The following is a 21,879-nucleotide window of genomic DNA, read 5'->3' as shown; positions in this document are numbered from 1 at the left end:
TGGAGTTTGCGTAATTTTTTAGCGTGGACACCTTCCTTGCGTTAATGATATGCAAGGTAGGCGTTCCCTTCTAAAAAATGACTCCGAGGCATGTGCGCCGTATTTATACTCCCGGGCAAAAATGACGCCCGGGAGTGGGCGGGTCAAAAAAAATGACATCCAGCCGCTTTTGCGTCATTTCTTAACGCCTGGTCAGGGCAGGCGTTAAGGGACCTGTGGGCTTGGAAGGAGCCCAGAGGTGCCCTCCCATGCCCTCAGGGACACCCCCTGCCACCCTTGCCCACCCCAGGAGGACGCCCAAGGATGGAGGGACCCATCCCAGGGAACTTAAGGTAAGTTCAGGTACGTTTTTTTTTTTTTTTTTGTGGCATAGGGGGGCCTGATTTGTGCCCCTCTACATGCCACTATGCCCAATGACCATGCCCAGGGGACAGAAGTCCCCTGGGCATGGCCATTGGGCAAGGGGGCATGACTCCTGTCTTTGCTAAGACAGGAGTCATGTCAATGGAGGGTGGGAGTAAAAAAAAATGACGCTAATCGGGTTGAGGCTGATTTTTTGCCTCAGACCGACTTGCCCCATTCTTTGACGCCCAAGCTCCATTTTCCCCTACGCCGGCGCTGCCTGGTGTGGGTCATTTTTTTTTACGCACACCAGTCAGCTCCGCCGGCTAACGTCATTCCATAAATAAGGCGCCTGCATGGCGCTTTGGAATGGCGTTAGCCGGTGTTAAATTTTTTGACGCACAACTGCGTTGGCGCAGTTGTGCGCCAAAAAGTATAAATACGGCCCTTAGTGCTTAGTGCCAGGTTCATCCTAGCCAAGATTTGACCTTTTGACTTAGACTTTTAAATCCAAATCAATCACAGTAATACACTTCAAAGGCCCCTAAGGTGAGGTACTTAGAGATTCTCAAGGTGTTAGGCAGAGGCCAACAGCAAGGTTTAGTCCAGGTCCAGTTGCCATTGGTCAGCTGAGTACTTCCAGGAAGAGGCCCCTTGCATCTTGTTGCCATGTAGCAACCTACGAGGTAAGCCAACTGAAACTTGGAATCAATTTCTTTGCCTGGGTACAACAAGGAGCAGGTCCAGCCTTTTAGGGCTACTCTCAGGTCACAGACAGCAGGTCCTCTTTTGATCTTCTGCTGGTCCAGAAAGTGTTCTGCAGAGGGTGGCTGAAGATGTCAAATGTGTGCCTGGCACTAGCTGGTGGGTGGGATTGACTCCTGTCCCCCTCCCTAACAATGAGGAAAAGCTTCCCAGGCCCTGATCTACCTACCAACCTACCTTCTTTTGCAATAGTTTCTGTTTGCCTTACTGCAAATAGACCCAAAATCTGTGTGTCAGGGCTAATCCAAGATGGTGAAGGTCTTCGGCCACACTAAACTTCGTCTCTGAGAGGAGAGTACTATGGTGATCCTAGTGTCCTTTCACATCTAACACTAAAGTCCAGATTGAAGCAGGCACTGTACCTAGGACAAACCCAGAGACAGAAGTTGATAGGACAAATGCAGTGTCCTTCAGCAATCAGCCAGGGAATCCATAAGAATTCTCTTTGCATCCTTTTATTCTCTTTCAAGTGTGCCCCATTTGTTACATATGGCTAAACAGACCTGTGAATTAGGATTTGACACTCTGCTGTCAAAAGGAGGCCCACAGCCCCCACCCTCCATATTGTGTTGATCTCAGGGGAGACATGTCTGCCCACTCACATAAGCTTATTGTCTACTCCTCTGAGGCATTTCACACTCCTTTCTTACCTTTTTAAAGCTAATCACTGGCAGGGCTACTGCTGGAGAGCTAATGCAAATTTCCTCTTTGAAATTCAGGCAGGGAAAAGTAAATTTCTGAACGTTACTTTTCCTTTATATTTATTGCCAGTGAAGCTTCTGCATTGAAATGGATTATAATGACTATTAAAAATAGTTGTTTCATTATTTGTTTAGCTGATGCCTTTCCTGAGTAAGCAGCATTAGTACTTTAATCTGAACTCTGTTTTCTACATAGGACAGCTAGGCCTGGTACAGTGAAAAAAACGTGTTGGCCTTTGTCAATGTGGGGATATGGTGATAAGAATTTTCTACATTTTCTACATATGCCCCTTTACATTACTGTGCACCATACCTTGTGGGCTACATGGTCCACATAGGGGTGAGTTACAAATACTTCAAAGGCAGGATTTCCCTGTCAAAAACGTTTACTTTTAAGTGGTCACTTACAGGTTTGCACTGCAATAGTCAGGCTACATGAGGTAGGCCAGAAGCCAAGTTTGCACCATCACTTTAGTGTTTAGCACAAGCACCACAGGTGCTACAGTCCACACGTGGCATTTACATTCCAGGCCCTGGGTGCACTTTTTATATCATAAACTAGGCACCTACAGGTACGGTTAAATGTGCCAATAAGGATTAAGCAAGTTTAATCACGGTTAAACATGAAGCACACATACTTTAGTACTGATTAGTAGGGGTAAGCTGCACAGAGTTCTAAAGCCTGCAGAAATATAGGGCCCACCAAAAGGTGCAAAGTCCAGGATGAACAAGCAGAAAAGGTGTATTTCCTGAAGTACTGGTAAAATGAAAGAGGTAATTGCAGTTTGGGTACTGTGAAAGACTGCAACAACATAATACCACCAGCAACTGCTTTGTCAAGAGTTAGAGTGTTTACCTAATAGAAAATCATTGGAACCTGTTTGTATTGTTTCTACTTCTAGTGACCAATGGTGTCACTGGTGAGGTCATAAATAATGTGTTAAGTGAAGTGAGTATTTTTGTTGTGAGTGTAAACTGTGAATACATTTGATTGCAGTGATTTCGACTGAGAAGTATGCTTTTTAAAAGGAACTTTTCTTTGGGATCTGAAACAGAAAAGTGCTGGCTATTTAACCTCAATCCTTCTTAGAATAGGTAGAGAGAAGGTCAGATTCCAGTCTTACAAAACCCTTTAACCTTCTGAAGAAGCTGACAAAGAATACCAAAGTTGTGTCAACTGAAAAGGTGGCTTATAGTGGAAATATGTGTGAGGTCAAACAGTTTGTCCAAAAGACACAAAAGCAATAAATGCATGACAAAAGTTAGATGAGGAAGGGAATATACTGATTAGAATACAATCAGGGAGTAACGTCCACACATAAGATACCGCTATGACCTCGTACATCCACACATATTGGCATTGTGTAACCACAGAGAGCCAATTATGTGCCAAATTATCACCATGGTGCGCCGTTTCATAGATATGGCGCACACATGGTGGCATTAGGGGGGTGCTAAGGGGCGCAAGAAAAGTGACATTGCACTGGGTGCAGCACCACTTTTCTTAAATTAGGGCCTCAGATTCTAAATAAATGCTTCATACATTACTGTGTAAAGCCCCATGACTGCAAGTGTGAAATATTATAATTAGTTGCCAAATGCATGAACTCACAGATTACCACTCAATACAAAAGGCATCAGTTAGTGATCTCTTATCACATTTGGTAGCTTTTTTCACTAAGAATTTTCAGATCAGTGGGAACAGGGCCAGGAATGCCACACCCAAGAGTTGATGAGCAGCCTTTTATAGGGTTGTTTTTTTTTCCTTTCACAGTCCATGGAGTATTTCCATGGACAGCCAAAGGGACAGGTTATGATTACTCAGTGAATTATTCAGAGGTGAACTGGTATTTGGAAAGTGATAGTGCCTTTTATGTAGATGGGTGTTTTATGTCACTAAGGGATTGCATTCCTGTTATTTTAACCCTTAGTCTGGGAATTAGGTTTGAAGGCCATCTAAATTCAGAATTGCCTTTGACTCTTGATGTATTATGCTCACTTGCTTCAAGTGGCTACCCCTACACACGAGATGCACCGTGACACAGGCCCTCATCACCAGCTAACTGGACTACAGCAACACCCTCAATGTAGGAATCACTGCACACCACCTAAAGAGACTTCAGACCATACAGAATGCCGCACCCACACTCATCCTTGGCCTTTCCTGACCAACCCACATCACACCCTACTTCAGGCAACTCCATTATCTTCCCGTACAAAAGAGATGCCAATTCAAGCTGCTGACCCACGCACACAAAGCTCTACACAACCAAGGACCTGTGTACATTAACCACAGCCGGAACTCACACCAACTGTCGAAAAGACTACGCTCTGCCTCCCTTTCACTTGCCCATACTCCCCACATCTACCAAAGCAGAAGTGGAGAATGCTCCTTTTCTCACATTGTAGCAAAACCCTGGAACAGCCTCCCCACGCACATCCAGACCATCACCTCACTTATGGAATTCCGAATCGCCCTCAAAACCTACCTGTTCGAATAAGCTTCCAGGACCTGCAAGCACCTGGACACCCTATCGGGTGATTAGCCGTGCTTTATAAATCCTCATCGATTTTTTGATTGACTTCAAAGATCCGTTTCTGATAACAGCTGATGGAATATCTACTACCCTTTACAGTGTCTAAGATAGAACATTCTTCAGACCCTGAGGAATTTGCTAGGGCACTTTTTAACACTGTCTGAGTATAGCATGTTCCTTACTACTGGCATTCTATTTTAGAATTGTAACACATAATCATCTTTACCATTATCTTAACATACAACACTCTAGAGTAAATACTGTTTCTTCAATGTAAAAATACTCAATACCACATACGTTTCCTACGCCATTTCTTGATCTCTCAAATGGTTCATAATGCAGCTGTAATATGTGTGCATAGATTAGTGTTTATAAAGTGGAAATCTAGCAGGAGAACACTGTAGATTATGAACGAAAGGGGGAGTTGAGAGTGTACATACTTCGAAGTTTTACATATTGTAATACAAAATAGCATTACATTTTACAATTTCATTTTTAGGCATAGTGGGGTTAAATGATTTGCTAGAATGATAGCATTTGCAGCCGTCCCGAGGCTGGGCTTTGAACCCAGATCCCTGGGTTCCAGAATTGGCAACTTAAACATTAGATCACATCTCTCCCTTGTTCACCTAAAAGGACAACATACTAACTGTTCTTTCCACTTCTTGTTCTAAGTCAGCATTCCATACTCTACTTAACCTTCCTAAAATTGTTGCAGATTGCAGGGATGTCAAGGAAACCTATTAATACCATGTGTTGTGCGCTCATGATCTTCTTGACTTTTCACGTCTCCATTTTGTTTTTCAGCTTTAACTCAGCATGCAGGTTCTCAACTTCTGTGTGTGTGCTAATATTGGGAACATTGTGCAGATCCTGCTTTAATATGCCACAATTTTTTATGTTACTGACCCCAAGCCATTTAGTTTGTAGTTCTGTTGAGTCATAATACAAAGGGTTAGTAGCTGATTTTGAAACTTGTTAGCTAATTTACTATTAGGCACTCTATATTATATCTCATTTGAAGCATTTGTATCAAAATAACTGGATTATTTGTGAAAGATGACATCAAAAGAAACCACTGAATCTGTGCTATTGCCTTAATTCCATTTCGACTCCCAACTGCTGCCCCACTGGTGCTCCCATGCCAGAATCCTAAACACATGCTTTCTGTTTGGCACAGAATCATGCCATCGTGTTGTAGGCAGCGTTATCCCCTTCATCACTAACATCATAGTTACTCAAGTTCATGTTCAGTGTCAAAAAACTGCGAGCTAGATGACAAGTAGCTACAAAAGTGTACCTCAAAACCAGATACTTTCACTGCACCACAAGATTTAACAATAGTGACAGAACACCTAGAGTTTACCTATGGTGGTAGAACAGGCTGTCAAATGTCTATATACGATAGATTGGGGACATTGGACCTTAGCTGTGAGGACCAGAGATTCGGTGGATGAGGAAATTTGGTGATTTGTCGCTGAAAACTGAAGATGTTGACACTTTTTGTGCTACCACGCCTCTATATAATGGAACTAGCCCTGACAGAGGAGGAGCTGTTGGGAATGCAGGCAGTTTCCCCTCTCTTCTTGCAGCATATGCAGATGAGCTCTACCCTTTACCCTTGTCTATCCTTTCGTTCTCCTGCCCCCAATACTCACACCATGGGTCAATTCAAAGCCTCTTTATCCATTAACCACGTGCTCCAATCAGATGGAAAATTGACCTGTTTTGAGACCATTACATGGTATATTTAATATCTTACGGATACGATACTACTGCCAAATTAAGCTATCCTCAAGACTCTCAAACCTCTTCTCTGGGAAAACATGGCAACCATTCATGAATGAATGACATTCAGACCACTGGAATGCTGCAGAAATGGAGGACCGAGGTCCAAGCAGGGTTAACGAAATGATGCTACAAGAAAAGGCTAAGGGGCATATTTATACTCTGTTTGCGCCGAATGTGCGTCAAAATTTTTGAAGCACAATCGGCGCAAACCCTGCCCCATATTTATACTTTGACGTCCGACTCCGCGGGCGTCAAAGTTCCACCATGTGTGTCATTTTTTGGAAGGGGGAACCAGCCTTGCGTTAATTATATGGAAGGTAGGCGTTCCCTTCCAAAAAATGACTTTAAGGCCTGTACCCCATATTTATACTCTGACGTCATTTTGACACACAGGAGGGGGCAGGCCTTAAAAAACGGCGCCCAGCCTGATGGGCGCCGTTTTTTAACGCCTGGGTCAGGGCAGGCGTTAAGGGACCTGTGGGCTCAGAAGGAGCCCAGAGGTGCCCTCCCATGCCCCCAGGGACACCCCCTGCCACCCTTGCCCACCCCAGGAGGACACCCAAGGATGGACAAACCCATCCCAGGGAAGTTGAGGTAAGTTGGGGTAAGTATTTTTTTTCGTTTTTTTTTGTGGCATAGGGGGGCCTGATTTGGGCCCCCCTACATGCCACTATGCCCAATGACGATGCCCAGGGGACATAAGTCCCCTGGGCATGGCCATTGGGCAAGGGGGCATGACTCCTGTCTTTGCTAAGACAGGAGTCATGTCAATGGAGGTTGGGCGTCAAAACAAATGGCGCAAATCGGGTTGAGGCCTGAATTTTGCCTCAGACCTGACTTGCCCCATTTTTTGACGCCCAACCTCCATTTTCCCCTACGCCGGCGCTGCCTGGTGTGAGTCATTTTTTTTTACACACACCAGTCCGCAGCGCCGGCTAACGTCAATCAATAAATAAGGCGCCCGCATGGGGCTTTGGAATGGCGTTAGCCGGCGGTAAAATTTTTGATGCACAACTGCGTTGGCGCAGTTGTGCGTCAAAAAGTATAAATATGGGCCTAATTGTGCACCATAGCAGAGAACGTGGAGGTATTATTTCTTTATTTTATCTTTTTATCTCACATTAATAATCTCTGGGCAATGGATTCATCTCATTAGTATCGTTTCAACACGTGGAAACTGCAATCAGTAACTGAAAGGTGTCTAGTTCACCTTTTGCAGTTGGTCTGCCACTGTGCTGCACCATGTGTGTTTTTAAAATAACGTTTGAACCGCTTGAGCTAAACACAAGATATTTTTTGTAGGAAACTGCAAATTATGTGGCAGATGATAGAGTATGCAGAAATGTGGTAGATAAACTGCTATGTGGAAAATACTATAGCCGCATAATCAACTAATTCCAGCAGCTCATGTGCATGCGTGAACACACACACTCACAAACACACATGTGTGTGTACTCTCGCACACTCCTTCTCACATACTTATGTGCAGTGCTTTAAATGGAAAAATAGAAGTGCAGATACTCTGTACCAGAGCACCTGCTTGTTTCTGAGAAATGCTTGTACTCTCCAATTAAAAGCATTACGTTTTTCGTGAGAAGTGCAGGTGCTCTGCCTCTCAAAATAAAAAAGTGCCGGTACTCAGTACTGGACAGTACCGGCCCATTTAAAGCACTACTTATGTGTGTGATCTCTTGCTCCCTCTCCTCAGACTCTGGTCTTTAAGGTAGGCCTGCTGCCGGGATCTGATTAATTCTCACTCAAGGGACTGCATGTTCATCTTTATTGGAAACTGAAAAGTTTATCCAGCTGCAGAGTTTGTGGAGAGATGCGATGGCGTGGCTACCCACTATTTTTATCCAGTGGAAGAGTAGGGAATGCTCAGTTATGTGTCTTGAACGTCTGCATTGATCTTGACTTACAAAGTAGGAACCACTCACAGCTTTTACTCTGCACTGCCAATGATAATAAAGGTAAGACTGGATCTCCATTAAGGACGGGATAACGACTTGGAGCGGAAACCAGGAAGCCTTCATAAATCAAAGAAATGTAAATCCACTCAGAGCTGGCCTAGACATATTGGATTAGTGGCCACAGCATGCCTAAGCAAGCTTTCCTCTCTTTCCAAAGACTATCTTAGTTTACACTGAATTGACAACCAACATTTCTTCGTTTTTGGGTGTGTTTAGGGTGTATTTTCTTATTGACAAATTTAAGTGGTGCAGCCATCTAAGATCGGTCAGAGAAAGGTAAATCAAAATGGCGCCCAAATCATTCTGTTGGGACGTACATGCATGGCAATGTATGGACGTGCCTACAGAATGGCGTGACTACCAACAGCAGCTGCGGCATCATACCTTTTGTTGGGTTTTTCTGGCAATGCTAAACAGCATTGGCAAAAGCATTGTGGTTTTTACCGATCATGTTCAGCTTTCCCAAAAATCATTGGCAAAGCCAGTAGATTCCTAAAGGGATGCTATCCTCTCACATTCATAGACAGTGACGCCAATTCATAGCAATTACGTTGTCCATCAAAGTGTTCTCTGCTCCTCTTCATCTTTCGTGGTCATCTTCACGGTTTCTGGGCATTGGTGTACCGAGCCCTCCACGCTTAATCAGATAGCCCATATGTTGCACCCACTGGTAATATCTGTGTCGATTATACAGTTGAGAGTTTTCCATTCTTCCAAAGCTGACAGATGAGTACTTTTGATTTGCGAGATAGAAATATCTGTTGTTACTGCACCTGGATACATATATAACAAGTGATTACTTAGTTTCGTCAGATGCTCAGCAACTCAACACCACTGTGTGAATGTGGCCAAATTCATCAAAGTACAGCCTTTTCTCACTAAGGACCACAAATGACATATCCCAGTAGCATGTAGCAACTGCAAAAGTGGGGCAAAGTCTCCCATATAGCAATGAATGCTATTTATCATCAATGTAAATGATCTGAAGCAAATAACTAACTATTTCCAATGTGTATCTTAACTATGTAACACCTTTGTGAGTCATTTACATGAAAATGTTGCTAGCCAGTAGAATCATGTACTAAGTAGCGATGTACAAAGGCTCAGGATGTCCTACCCCCACCCACATGTGGTTTGTGATTAAACTATAATCTTCTTTTATGTAACATATTGACAGTGAAGCCCAACACGTCTGTTTGTTTCTAGATACTCGGGTGCAAAGCACATATGCAAATGTTCAGTATTGTTCACCTTGTAATTATATAACTTGGTGCCTTATGTAAGATTTAGTGGAGTGGGACTCCCACAGCAAATCTTTAGGGCTCTGCCCCCAACAAACCTGCTGTGGCTGCCCATCTTCTTTTATAAGTGGGGAAACCATTAGATTTTCAACAGTGGAGCCTCATCTAGCTCTTCCATCAGAAACTGTTGACCAAGTGTGCAGTCATAATTGAGCCTCTGGACCAGTCAGGTGGGTAGCCCCTTCAAAGCCTGGTGACAATAGGATCATATTGCATGAATCAATAAAGTACAGTATCAAGGAAGTTCATTTAGGGTCGCCATGCTTAATACGAGGATCAAAGTGTCATCTTGGTATTCAGATGGATTTGGGGAAGTTCTACAAGGCTTGAGTTGTCTTTACTAGAAAATACCAAAGTCACATTTTATAGGACCTGTTTATGGGTGCTCTTTGTAAGCGTTTTGCCAGCTAAAGAAACTGAGCTATGAGGTGATAAAGTGCTGTTCCCCAGATCACTTGGTTTTCATAAGTAGATAATTATTAATGCTTTCAGGTTTAAACTCTCACACTCTGTCTTCTAACCACTAAATCACATAATCTACGCCATGCCCTGCTGATGATTGTGTTACTGAATATAAAGGCTATGAATATTGTGATGCTAGAATATCATTAACAAAATATCAAAGAAGCATCGAAGGGTAAGTGCATATAGAGGAAGTATAGATTTACAATTAATAAATCCACAGCTACGTACCTTGAAAATATATAGATATATTATTAAGGTACATATTTGTGGAGGTAAGCGTAAAAATCTTATACCTACTTACCTTTTGATATTTTAGATTCAATAGTTTGTCCTCGTCATTTGTATACCTTGATATTCTAGCTTCGAAATTCAGGGGCATACCCCAGCTGATATATCACATTTCTGTGAATGAATCAGATAATGTCATGAAAACCTTTCTTTTTCCGTCCCAATCTGCTACCGTAGCACGTACTGTCCCTATTCCTATCTTTCCATCCAGTAGTGAGCAGCAACCATTAGTCACCAGAGGTTTCTATTTATCAGAAGGAAAAAGAACACATTCTTGTTCGGAACCGTGACTCGCTAAACACTCCACACTATAAACACTTATTTCGGCGAGGCAGAAATTTGTGGGAATGACCCAAGACCAAATATTTTTGGGATGGAGCCAGGCAGATCTGCCCAACTTCAAAGCAAATAACTTGGCTGTCATAAAAGGCCTCCTTTTCAGCTCTGTAGCTCACTCCTTTCCTATGTACTCCTGGTCGCTGAGTGTATTTAAAGGAAACACCGCAACACTGAGGAAAAAGAGGCCTAATAAAGAAGCGTGAAGAAACACCAAGAACCCCTGGCAGTATTTTTAGGTTGGGCGGTTCGCTAACACACTATTTCTTTATGGAAAATATGCAGGTTTTGCTTTCTTAAGCAATTTTATTGGAATGAATGCAAGCATTCGTGCTGTTGGCTAATTCTGCCCATTTGGCTGTGACACCATACAGTCTAGCAAGGCCACAAAAGACAGCCTGTCTCAAGGAGTCTGCCGCATTCCCTTTTACACTCTTCTCTGGCATACTGATTATAGTGCCTCGAGACTCCCTACCTTACAAGTCAATATGTGCCTATTTGATTCAGCATAGGAAATGGTTTACTGTGACCATACTCTCATCTCTCCGACCTGATCTTTTCATCTATGTCATTTTAAATATGTCGATAGTGGTATAGAACAGACAATGTGTTGTACGGTGGGGCATACTTGAATGGAAATACTGAAGGGAGCATTTTAAGATGCAGCTTTGCATGTGAATTTCATCTGATTTTGCGTAGCTTAATTGATTTACCTTCATCGGGCTCAACAGCTACAGATTCTGGTTGCAAATAAAATGCAACAAACCACTGAGATGAGCTAAACCCGAACTGCTGACCTATCGTTCCCAGAGAAAAAAACTATTTGATGGACTCACACTCACTGTCAAATGCCAGCCGTGGGGAACACTCTGCTTGGTGCACACCAACAGAAGATTCCTGTCTTGGGTTCCACAGAATCATGAAGTACCACCCCGACCTGGACTTTCATCCTACATCTTGCCGCAAAAGCCTCTCCTTACTTTTGTCACCCGTCATCCATAGTGTATTGCTCTGGTAAATGCATTCTGCAGCCTTATACCATCATGTTAATGTAGCAGATTCATGGTACATGCACATGTTGGGCCTGATTTACAAACTGCACTTTGAAGTACAATTTGTAATATTACAAAACTCACTACATAACGTAAGTTTTGCCTGTACTTGTGTGTGCTGAGTTCTCTGCCCAGACAGCAGAGTCTCTGCACATGTAAGTAAGGTTTAGTAGTAAATGTGGGAGGGACATGGCGAAGTGGGAGGGAAAGGTGCAGACTTACTCCTAAAGGGGATGGGGTTAGTAGAGTAGGGGATGGTATTAGTAAGATTGGTTTATGGAAGGCCAAGGAGGGGTTTAGGGAGGGATATAACCCACCAACAAAAGAGTAAGCAAAATGCCTTACTCCGGGGGTGGAGACATGTCATTTACTCTTTTGTAGAAAGGTTACACTTAAAGTTTCTGATTACCAAAAGTAGTAAACTTACTCTAATGTGTAAACTTACTAAAAAGTGTAAGTTACTTTTATGAATCAGGCCCATGTGCTATAAACCATCATCATCATCATGATCACCATTGTTAATTTCAAGTGCAACTCATAAAATAGCAATTAAGAATATAAAACTGATAAACTCCTAATGTAAAATATCCCAGTAACGTAGTTTCATAGCCAGACCAGTTAATCCTGACACTGTTAATAAACATTGAACACACTCTCTGGGTTAATAGTATTCCACTAAAGTGCAATTAGTCCAACTAAGAAGCAACAACATGAACTTGAATGTACACTGTAACATATTACTGCAGTTATTCCAGTATGGGAAAAGCACAAATTATATCCAGCAATCTCCGTGCTTGATTCGTAAAATAATAAGTGCCAGGGCCCAAACTGTTGCTCAGAAGCCCATGGCTGGCGCTATTGAATGTTGGGGTGCTGAATGCCAAGCTTGCATAACATTTTTGCCACCTTGTGCCTCTTTCATTCACCATCAGACACTGTTCTTTTTATCTCTGCTTTATTTGTCACTGTTTTTCATCTTCCTTTTCCTCCTTCTTTCCACCTTTTGTTGTTTTCTCTCTCTTGTTCTGGCTTATAAGTGTTGGTCCCCAAAAATGAGTGTCTATGAGCCCCACCTAAAACCACTGGTTCAAATTAAGCACTGAGTATGATACTCTTTGAATTCCTTTATAGCCATGATGCTTACAAGGAGTGTTGACCAATCCAAGAGTGTTCCTTCAAGATTCACTTTATTCAAGAAATACAAGATGGCTGTGTTTAGTTATTGGCTGTACAAGATTGTGGTGGTGGCTTCCCTAAGTGGATGTAAGCACTTCCCATTAAAGTTACGTCTGTCCATTATGATTTTGGGTGTGAAGAGAATAATCAGATGTCACTGGTACAGAAACAGTAGATGTGTGAAGCATCTGCAACATGATAGTGTTCTAGTTGGAAGATGTGTCAACACTATTGTCCCTCCCCTCGTGCCTAGAGATTTACACTGGAAGAGAGGAGTGCAGGCACAAGTGCTCTGGCACTGTTTGGTGCACAGAGCAACAGGATTGTCATGAGCTGTCAATTGCACCTCAAAACACATTGCTACACTTTTTGGCTCTCTGACACAGTAGCTTCAGATGACAAAAGATTCTGATACAAGTCTTGGCTCCTCAAACTGAACTTTTTGATGATATGAGGAAATCTTTGGCTTAGTAGACAAGACTTAAACAGAATCACAGGCGCTTTCATGGAAGCATGGCAGTGGTATTCACTTTATGCAAATCAATGCAGAATGCTGGAATGTGAGTAATTACCACCCTGATGCATCTCATGATACAGTGTGTGTTGGAGAGGGGGTACTGCTTCACCATACACCCGCTGGTTGACAATCAGTGCTCACAATGTGCCTGTGCAGTCTCATTAGTTGTCATGCCTGTCTCCTTTATCAAGCTCAACCCTCAAAGAGGATGACCAAGACTAGGGACCATCTTCGTTTGCGGTGGATTAAAATGTAAAAGCAATTACTAAAACACAACCTAAGCAAGGTGGCCCTATTGAGATGGGATAGTCTCTGTTGAGCACAACTGCTGCCATATTTGCTTTCTACTCCCTTTTCACCATGTGCATTGTGTGTCCATCTGGATCAAATATTCTAAATCATATTGGCACTACATCCAATCAAAGAGGTCTATTTAAGGCAGTTCTCTACCCAGCAGACCTCTTTTAAAATCATTGAAGAAATTGCATAATCTCCAACTGCAAGCCTTTTCATTCTAGAGACTTTAGAAATAATGGCTTTGTTTCACTGACCGCCGATACTGGTTTTCTCTGCAGCCTTTCACCCTGTCTTCCATGTCATGTTATTAACCTATTAAATAAACAGGGGGTTAAAGGTTTTGACTTGAGTTAAATCCTTTCTGCTCCAGAAAGTGCATTCTGTCTCATTATTGCATTTTGCATCAGAACAGCATCAAGTTACATGTGTGGTGCTGCAGGCCTTGGCCATGTGTTATGCTTCAGGCCTCATCATTGTCATCTATTTATTAAGTTTTGCCTGAACAGCACACATGCACTATCAGAAAAATATATTGTTAAATTAAAAAAAAGCTGCAAAACAGGCTTTAGAGCCCACCCATTACTTACCAGTACATAGCACGAGTTGTCTTCCACGTCCCTCCTGTTTTTCTTTCTTCTTATTGGTCATGCCTCCTGCTTTTTTAGGGCTGCTTGCCTCTTCCTGCTTTCTCCCAGGTCGTTTGTCCAAGCTGTAGAGCAGGAACCTAGCATTGCTTCCTGTATGTGACCAGTGTCCATTGGCTTCAGGCTTCTGCAGGTACTTTTAAAAAAAACTTTTGGACATGCAGTCTAGAAAAGTGCATGTCTGCAGTCTGTCTCATGCCCCCTACCTCGTGATGCTTGCCCCCCTTTCCCACTGTCAATTGTGGCTATTTATATTAGCTTTAAGCAACTCTGTCATGGCACTTGTAAGAAAATGCCACTTTTTGCATGCCCACGCCCCACAATTATGGACTGATGCTGCTGGTTTCTCGTCCCTGAGAGTAGACTGAGGCCTGCTAACCAGACCTCAGTGCCATTGTTTTAACCCATTACATAGTATATGTTGAATTGGCTATCCCCATTTGGCAGAGAATGACTTACTTATAAGTCCCTATTATATGATACCCAAGGGCATGTAAGGCAGAGTGGCCACTCAAGGTTGTAGGATTGATTGTGCCACCCTGTGTGTGATGAAGTACAAAATAGCTCCCAACCTGCCACTGCAGCTTGGAAGAGCAGTTTCAAAACTGCTTGTTTGACTTTGCCATGGGTACCCTGAGGTATCAAATTAATTGTGGCATTAAACCTGACTTGGTGCTCAAGCCAAATTAAATGTCATGTTTAAGGAAAGGCAACTTTTAGGAACTTGCAACTCTGTTGCCCAGTTTGTCCAGTGGCCTCACATGGTCACTGGTCACCAGATAGCATCTTGCCTTCCTGGGGAGTAGTGGGAATGACTCTCAGTCTTAAGAACAATGGTACCCTACAGAGGGAGGTGTTACCTCCCCCTTGCAAGAAGCCAGTCAGGGTTTTGGTCCAAGAGGTGAAGGAGTTGAAGCCGCCTTTGGTGGGCAAATGGCGATCACCCTCCTGAGGGGTTACCCATTTGTTCAGGTAGAAAGGCTGGCGGTGGGAGCAGAGAGGGGAGACCAGTGCCCAAACCATATTTCTTGTGAGCATGCAGCCCACAGGTAGCTACACCTCTAGGGTGGGCTACCAAGCTCCTAACATCCAAGGAAGGGTTTGGACATCTTGGAAGTGGGCATAATAGTGCACCCTGGGATTTCTTGATGCCTTTCATAGCCGGAAGTCATCACAGGGTGGAGGGATCCTAGTAGCCCATTGGCTATTGACCGAATCATCCCTCTAGGGCACTTCATGGGCATACATATGGCACCAGGGCACCCTGCACCTCAGATAACTACGCAGCTGGAGAAAAGACTGAAGAACGACTGCCTAATAACCCCTGGACCTGGCAAAGAAAGGCTGTACCATCTGCTGGACTGCACCTGCTGCACCTTGGGTTTTCAAAGAGTGGACTGTGCCTGTGACTCCTGGCTTCAGGAAAAGTCACCCCAAAGCAAAGAAGTGACCCCAAGGGTCAGTCCTCTAACCCCCGGGAACCAGCACCAGGACCATCGAAGCTGTGGTAGCTCATCTTGGAAAGTCTGTAGCTACTTCTATGGAATCGCTGCTGGGTGCACCAAGAGACCAATCCTTAATGGCCACAACTTGCACCCAAGTCTGCTGAACCCAAGAGTGCCATCTGAGTCCAGATTGGTTGCCCAAGAGGGACACTAGCCTCCACCACATTATTCCACTGGACCCCCTGTGACCAGAGACCGGTAGCCCAGCAAGGGGACTTCGAGGGACCCCAACCTCTGTGGTCAAAGTCACCCCACCTGACTAGTGGACCAAAGAGTAACCGCAAGGACACCCCAATTGACTGCACAGCACCCAGAGCATCCTCGAGCATCCTCCATCTCCTGCATCCTCAGCATCAGGACCACTCCATTCAAGTCTAGGACAGTCATGCTGTAAATTTGAGAACTGGGCGGAATGTTTTGGTGACCAGGTAATTGTCCAAATGCTCCTAAGTGGCCCCCTGACCTCCCTGCTGAATTTGGTCGCCCCAGTTGCGCCTGAGTAGCCGAACACAACTCTTTCAAATTTTTCAAAAGTTTCCAAACTTAAAGGTTACCACTGCTTGTTTGTGGTTGAACTGAGATTTACATTTTCTTCAAAAAACAATATCTCTGGAACCCTCTGGTGGATTTTGCTCATCTTTGTTTCTAACAATTCATAAAATTATCATCTAGTTTTAGAAATTAGTGTTGGATTTCTTACGTGTTGTGTAGATTTCTTATTTTGTTGTTTGGCACTTCTAAATTATTTACACTGGTTCCTTTGTTTAAGCCTCACTGATCAAAGCCACAGCTACTCTAGTTGAGCCAAAGGTTTTGGAAATGAGCCTGTGTGACCCAAGACAGTTTTTGCGATTGTATTGCCTAGTAAGCATTAATTGGAGTATAACTGGCTCCTCGGTCTCCTTGTTCTCAGTGCCACTGCACCTGCTGCAACTGTGGTTGCTCTGCCTCTGTTTGGATGAGGCTATGGGATCTGGGTCACATATTCATCCTTTAAACTGGTGCTTCGCAAATAAGAGCTAAGTAACATGGATCTCGATAAATGTTTATCGAGCCAGCAGTATTTCCTTTTTCTTTCTGAGCAGTGCCTGCAGAAGGTGTTGACAGCAGTGGTTAACGCACCTCTGCGTTTGTTCTTGTTAATGTTGACAGACCATAAACACATCCAAGAAGGCTCAGGTCCCTCTTAACTTTTTAATGTGTATCAACCCACCCTTTGAAAAATGCTGCACCTTCAAGTAAGAAGGCGCCCGAACTATGAAGAAAAAGCCTATGCAGGGCCACTTTAGCATGTATACAGGATTGTTTTCACAGTCAGGTTTTATCTCAGTGCACAGATTTAATCCCCTTCTACAGCAATGTGTGGCATCAACATACAGTTAAAACTAGTGCTTAACTTGTGTCGGTGGTTGGAGTTGGCGGATAATGACATTCTTTTTTTGTGTCCAGCACTAATTTTTATCATTGCAGTCGGCACCGCCGAGCTTTCCAAATCCAGTGATGACTATCTGCTCCAGTTCAGGTTTTTTTCATTGAATTGTGAAACTTGTAGTCTTGTTCATTCAGTTATAAAACCAGGACTATAAGTCCCAGAAATAAACCTTGACTGGAGCAGATCATCTCTCACAGAGCTGGGAAACTGGGGAGCTATGCAGACATTCATCTGGAGCAACTGAGATAAAGGAAGAAAACGGAAAAAGGAGCAAGATTAATATAGGAAAACAGTGTCCAAGGGAGAATGCAGGGAGAAAAAACCTGCAAAAGTGAGATCAAGAGACAATTGTAGTGTGAGGGAAGAAAAAGGCACTATGTAGAATCAAGCCTAGACAGACTTGACGCCTCATTACGACCCTGGTGGTCTTAAGACCGAGAGGGCCACGGTGGCAGTCGGACCACCGCCATAGCAGCAGTCTGGCCTCCACATTATGACTGTGGCGGAACCGCCATGGCCTGACCACCGGCACCGCCAGGTTGCAGCCAGTCGACAGCCTGGCAGTACCGGTGGTCTTAATCCGCCAGGGCGATGCTGCAAGCAGGGCTGCCCTGGGGATTACGAGTCCCCTCTCTGCTGGCCTTTACATGGTGGTCCCACGGCCATGCAAAGGCTGGCGGAAACAGGGTGCTGGGGGCCCCATGTGGGCCTCTGCACTGCCCATGCATTTGGCATGGGCTGTGCAGGGGCCCCCATGGACAGCACCATTGCGCTTTTCACTGCCCGAATTGCGGACAGTGATAAGCGTGATGGGTGCTGTTGCACTTTACGCACCGCAACATTGCCTCTGGCTCAATTATGAGCCGGCATCAATGTTGTGGCCTGTTTCCCGCTGGGCCAGGGGGAAACTCGTAATAGGGCCAGGGGGCGGATAACCAGAGTGGCGGTTTTCCATCCTAAAGAGTTTAGCGGGCGGCCGCTGCCACCCACCAAACTCAAAATGAGGAGGGCCTTGGTGTTTGACAAAACCGCATTCAGCTGCACCGCTGAAGGCTCCTCAGAAATACTTTGGGCGCTGCACTCATTTATTTATTTTACAAGTTAACCACAGGTTAAAACATTTTCTTAACAGTGAACATGAAGAGCTTGAATTAATTTTGAATGCTAATAGACAATTGTGTGACTGAATGTCAAAATCCTCTAGCATATTTCCTTCTGTGTCAACTACACAAATCTCCCAGTTAGCTCTACCCCAAAACAATAGTATTTTTTTAGAAAAGTATGCACCATATACTTCCTTTACATAAACCCTCTCATTTCTTTCAGTGACCCTGGTTTATTTTTAGATCTGGGTTTTGACAGACCAGTTATCAAACAGACCTATTGCTTACAATTTACACAGAGTAGGCTTTGGTCTTTAGGAAACAAAAGGCAGGGTTTTCTGAAAGCTACCTTGCCTTCAATGCCATCCTCTTTCTTGTTTCTGTGTCCAAAGAAGTTCAGGTGCAATAAACATTCATTATAGTCATTTCATTCTTTCTATGTCATTGAAAACAAAGGAGGACTATAATGAAGGCTCTCTTGCCATCCGAACTATGAAGAAAAAGCCTATGCAGGGCCATTTTAGCATGTATACAGGATTGTTTTCACAGTCAGGTTTTATCTCAGTGCACAGATTTAATCCCCTTCTACAGCAATGTGTGGCATCAACATACAGTTAAAACTAGTGCTTAACTTGTGTCGGTGGTCGGTCATATAGCCTATTAACTGTTTGACCTCTAGCCAACTTGAGAGTTATGAACACTTATGGATTTCTGCACGTGTTAGTCTATGACAGCTCAGTTGCTGGCCCTTCGTATATTTCACAGTGGGCATCAATCCTCAGTTTGATCAGAAGAGTCAGGGATTCTTTATTGAGTACCCATGCTCAATCCGGTACCATTTTGGGCGTTGGCTAAATAGTCGGATGTGTGCCAAGATACAGTTTAATTTATAGCGTACAATAGAACCAAACGCATAAACCTCACTAGGATGACATGGTGTTTTGGTGATCAGAAGGCATACATTCAATTAAAGTGGTCGGTGGTATTAGACAACAGCTGCTTGAAAGTTTTGTAAAAATAGAGGAAATTGATTCAGGTCTTCCAATGACAGCATGTTTATACAGCAATCTCTAGCAAATGTATTTATTTGTTAGAAGTTGTCAGAGAGCTTCTCATAAGAGCAGGTGGCCAGTCGTTTAAGAACAAGCTATCAAGCAGACCTATTGCTATTTAAGGTTGCCAGTTACAGGTTGTATGAGATGAAGGGCATAAAATGCGAAAGCAAATGGAGTAAAACTTAATAACAGACAGTAAATACGTTAGAAGTGACATGAGGTTAAATGAAATACTGCAAACATGTTTCAGACTACATAGAGGAATACCAGAGAAATGATGTGTAGCGGGTAACCACAAATATGTATATTTGGCTGTGTCTTCCTGAATAAATGGCCGATGACATGGACTTCTTTCTTTCAATGCTGAGTGTAAGCAAGCTTCTCACCGAAAACGGGTGCCAATAAATATCAGAAGTATTTGTGCAAGAGGAGATCTGGAATGTACCATACCAGATAAAAAGTCCAGTCTTTATTCAGGCCACAGCTCAAGCTGGTGTGTAGTACTGAAAGTTTGACGTCTAGACTTGAAGTGCAAGGGCACATACCCATTTAGAGACTGGAAAATAGCACAACAGAGGGTTCATTGTCTGGAAGCAGATTGTGTGTGGTTCCACAGAAGACAACGGTGGAGAGTTAGCAGCTGCTGATTGCATTTGTGCCATCTCTCATTGCAGGCATTACCACAGTATGGAGGTGTTTACACACTACGATCTACTGAGCCTTAATGGAACGAAAGTTGCTGAAGGTCACAAAGCCAGTTTCTGCCTGGAAGATAGTGAATGTGAATCAGGTAATTGCTCTGCATGCTTTTGTATGTCAAGTGCCTCCTTCATTTTTAGAGAAATAGAGCAATTATTGATGCTTGACTAGATCCACTTCTACCCGGTTGGGAACTTGCCTTGTTATAATATTCTGGAACGGGGGTTAGTCAAACGATGAGAGAACTAGCTATAAAATAATTGCTTGCGCTCAGGTCCTAATCTTTCGAGGTGTAATTTCAGAGAAACTACTTCATTTTATTGTGCCTTAGTTACTCAAATGTAAATTGGTTCAGTTTAGAGGTGATCCTCCATTTAATAGAAGTCAAAGTTCTGCAGAGAAAGTACTGTGAATTAATTATAAACTGTTTAGCATAGTGTTCTCATGTCTAACCGTAATTTAGCAGACTTATCTTATCCATGTTGTAGCATGATGGCTGTCTATTGGCCTCTTTGAAGTTCGGTGACAAATCTACCTCCAAGTTAGAAAGTGTTTAATGTATCCGATTCTGCACTCAATGAGTAGCAATGGCAATTCCATCTTTGTAAACATCCAAAATCCTTGGTTACCAGAGTTTGTTTTGTAGCTGAAGCTGCATTAAATCTCTGTAATATCAAATATAAGTGCTACTCTGCAAATCTAGTCATTTTTTAACATGTCCATGTCAAACATTAGTTCCACACACTGCCATGCAGAAATCCAGTTTTGTCACATAGGAAATTAAATGCTACTGTGGTCAGAAAACTGTAGGAAGGTAAGGAGGAGTTTGGACATGACAATAGCAGAGATGGTAGACATTATTATGGGAATATCAACCCACAAATTAAATTCCTGTTTCCCCAACATCATGGTCAATGTTTGCGTATGTTCATTGACCATGAGGCATGGTATTATTCTGTGTCCATACACACAAAAGTGAATTAACTTTACATTTTAAAAGTGGAATTCTGGAGGCCTTGGTTAGCATATTTTGAAGAAATCCAATTAAAACAAACTAAATATGTGTTTTAAAAAATGTAACAATATTTGTATTATTATCTTTTTTGGTATGCAAACACAGGATCTGTCCAAGCAAATAATATAATTCAGTATTAGCAAAGTATTTACTATTCAACCTCCCACCACACTTCAGGGAACCCCCCCTGTTTGAGCCATACACCATATTAACATAACAATTTCAACTAGAATTTCAGCATCTCAGGCATTGCCACAATTCCCTACCAGACCTACTGCCTACTGATTTGGTAGACATAGCAAACTCCATTGCCATTGTGATGCCTAGTCTTTTGTATCACATCCTTCTATAAACATATCTAGTGCTCTCCATCGGGTTAGACACACCATAACTCGTGTTCTCCTGGACAGCAATGGGACTGCTTTTTGCCACACTCTCTCAAAACTAGCCTCATCACCAATTAAATTGTAGTGAAATCTTTCCTTCATCTAAAGAGGCCACATTTTTGTATGCCAATTCAGGAGAGTAATTGGCACAGATTTCTTCACTGGTGTCTCAATAAGCAGTTTCCTTGCCATCAGACACTCCTAGAGATTCAAGCAGTCATATTTCACCATGCTGTTTAGCATTGAGTGTCTAAAACCTACGACTGCACTACAGAACCACTTCATCTTTTCCTTGCAGTTGTATACCACAATGAGCTAGTGAAAAATATGTCCTGTTGTCTCATGCCCAGGCCTATCTATCTATCCATACTGCACTAATGTTGATAATGCATGCACATACATACATTTGCGCTATTTTATAGCACAAACCTACCTGAACGGCGTTGGAGCTCTGTATATGGCCAAAGGGAGAGATACAAATGATTGAAGGCCAACAGGGTCC

At 43.1% G+C, this 21,879-nt stretch overlaps 1 protein-coding gene across 1 annotated transcript in view; it reads left to right on the top strand.

The window, feature by feature from the left end:
* Nucleotides 1–21,879, top strand: part of LOXL2 (lysyl oxidase like 2) — a 408,112-nt gene that overhangs the window by 338,135 nt on the left and 48,098 nt on the right. The window contains exon 11 of the mRNA XM_069214120.1: nt 19,952–20,067. Within this exon, the coding sequence (XP_069070221.1) occupies nt 19,952–20,067 (116 nt within the window). The remainder of the gene's footprint in view (nt 1–19,951; nt 20,068–21,879) is intronic.

Source organism: Pleurodeles waltl, chromosome 11 (genome assembly GCF_031143425.1).
Source record: "Pleurodeles waltl isolate 20211129_DDA chromosome 11, aPleWal1.hap1.20221129, whole genome shotgun sequence".
Taxonomy (NCBI): domain Eukaryota; kingdom Metazoa; phylum Chordata; class Amphibia; order Caudata; family Salamandridae; genus Pleurodeles; species Pleurodeles waltl.
Note: the sequence above shows the minus strand (reverse complement) of the source record. Positions and strands in the feature narration are given on the sequence as shown.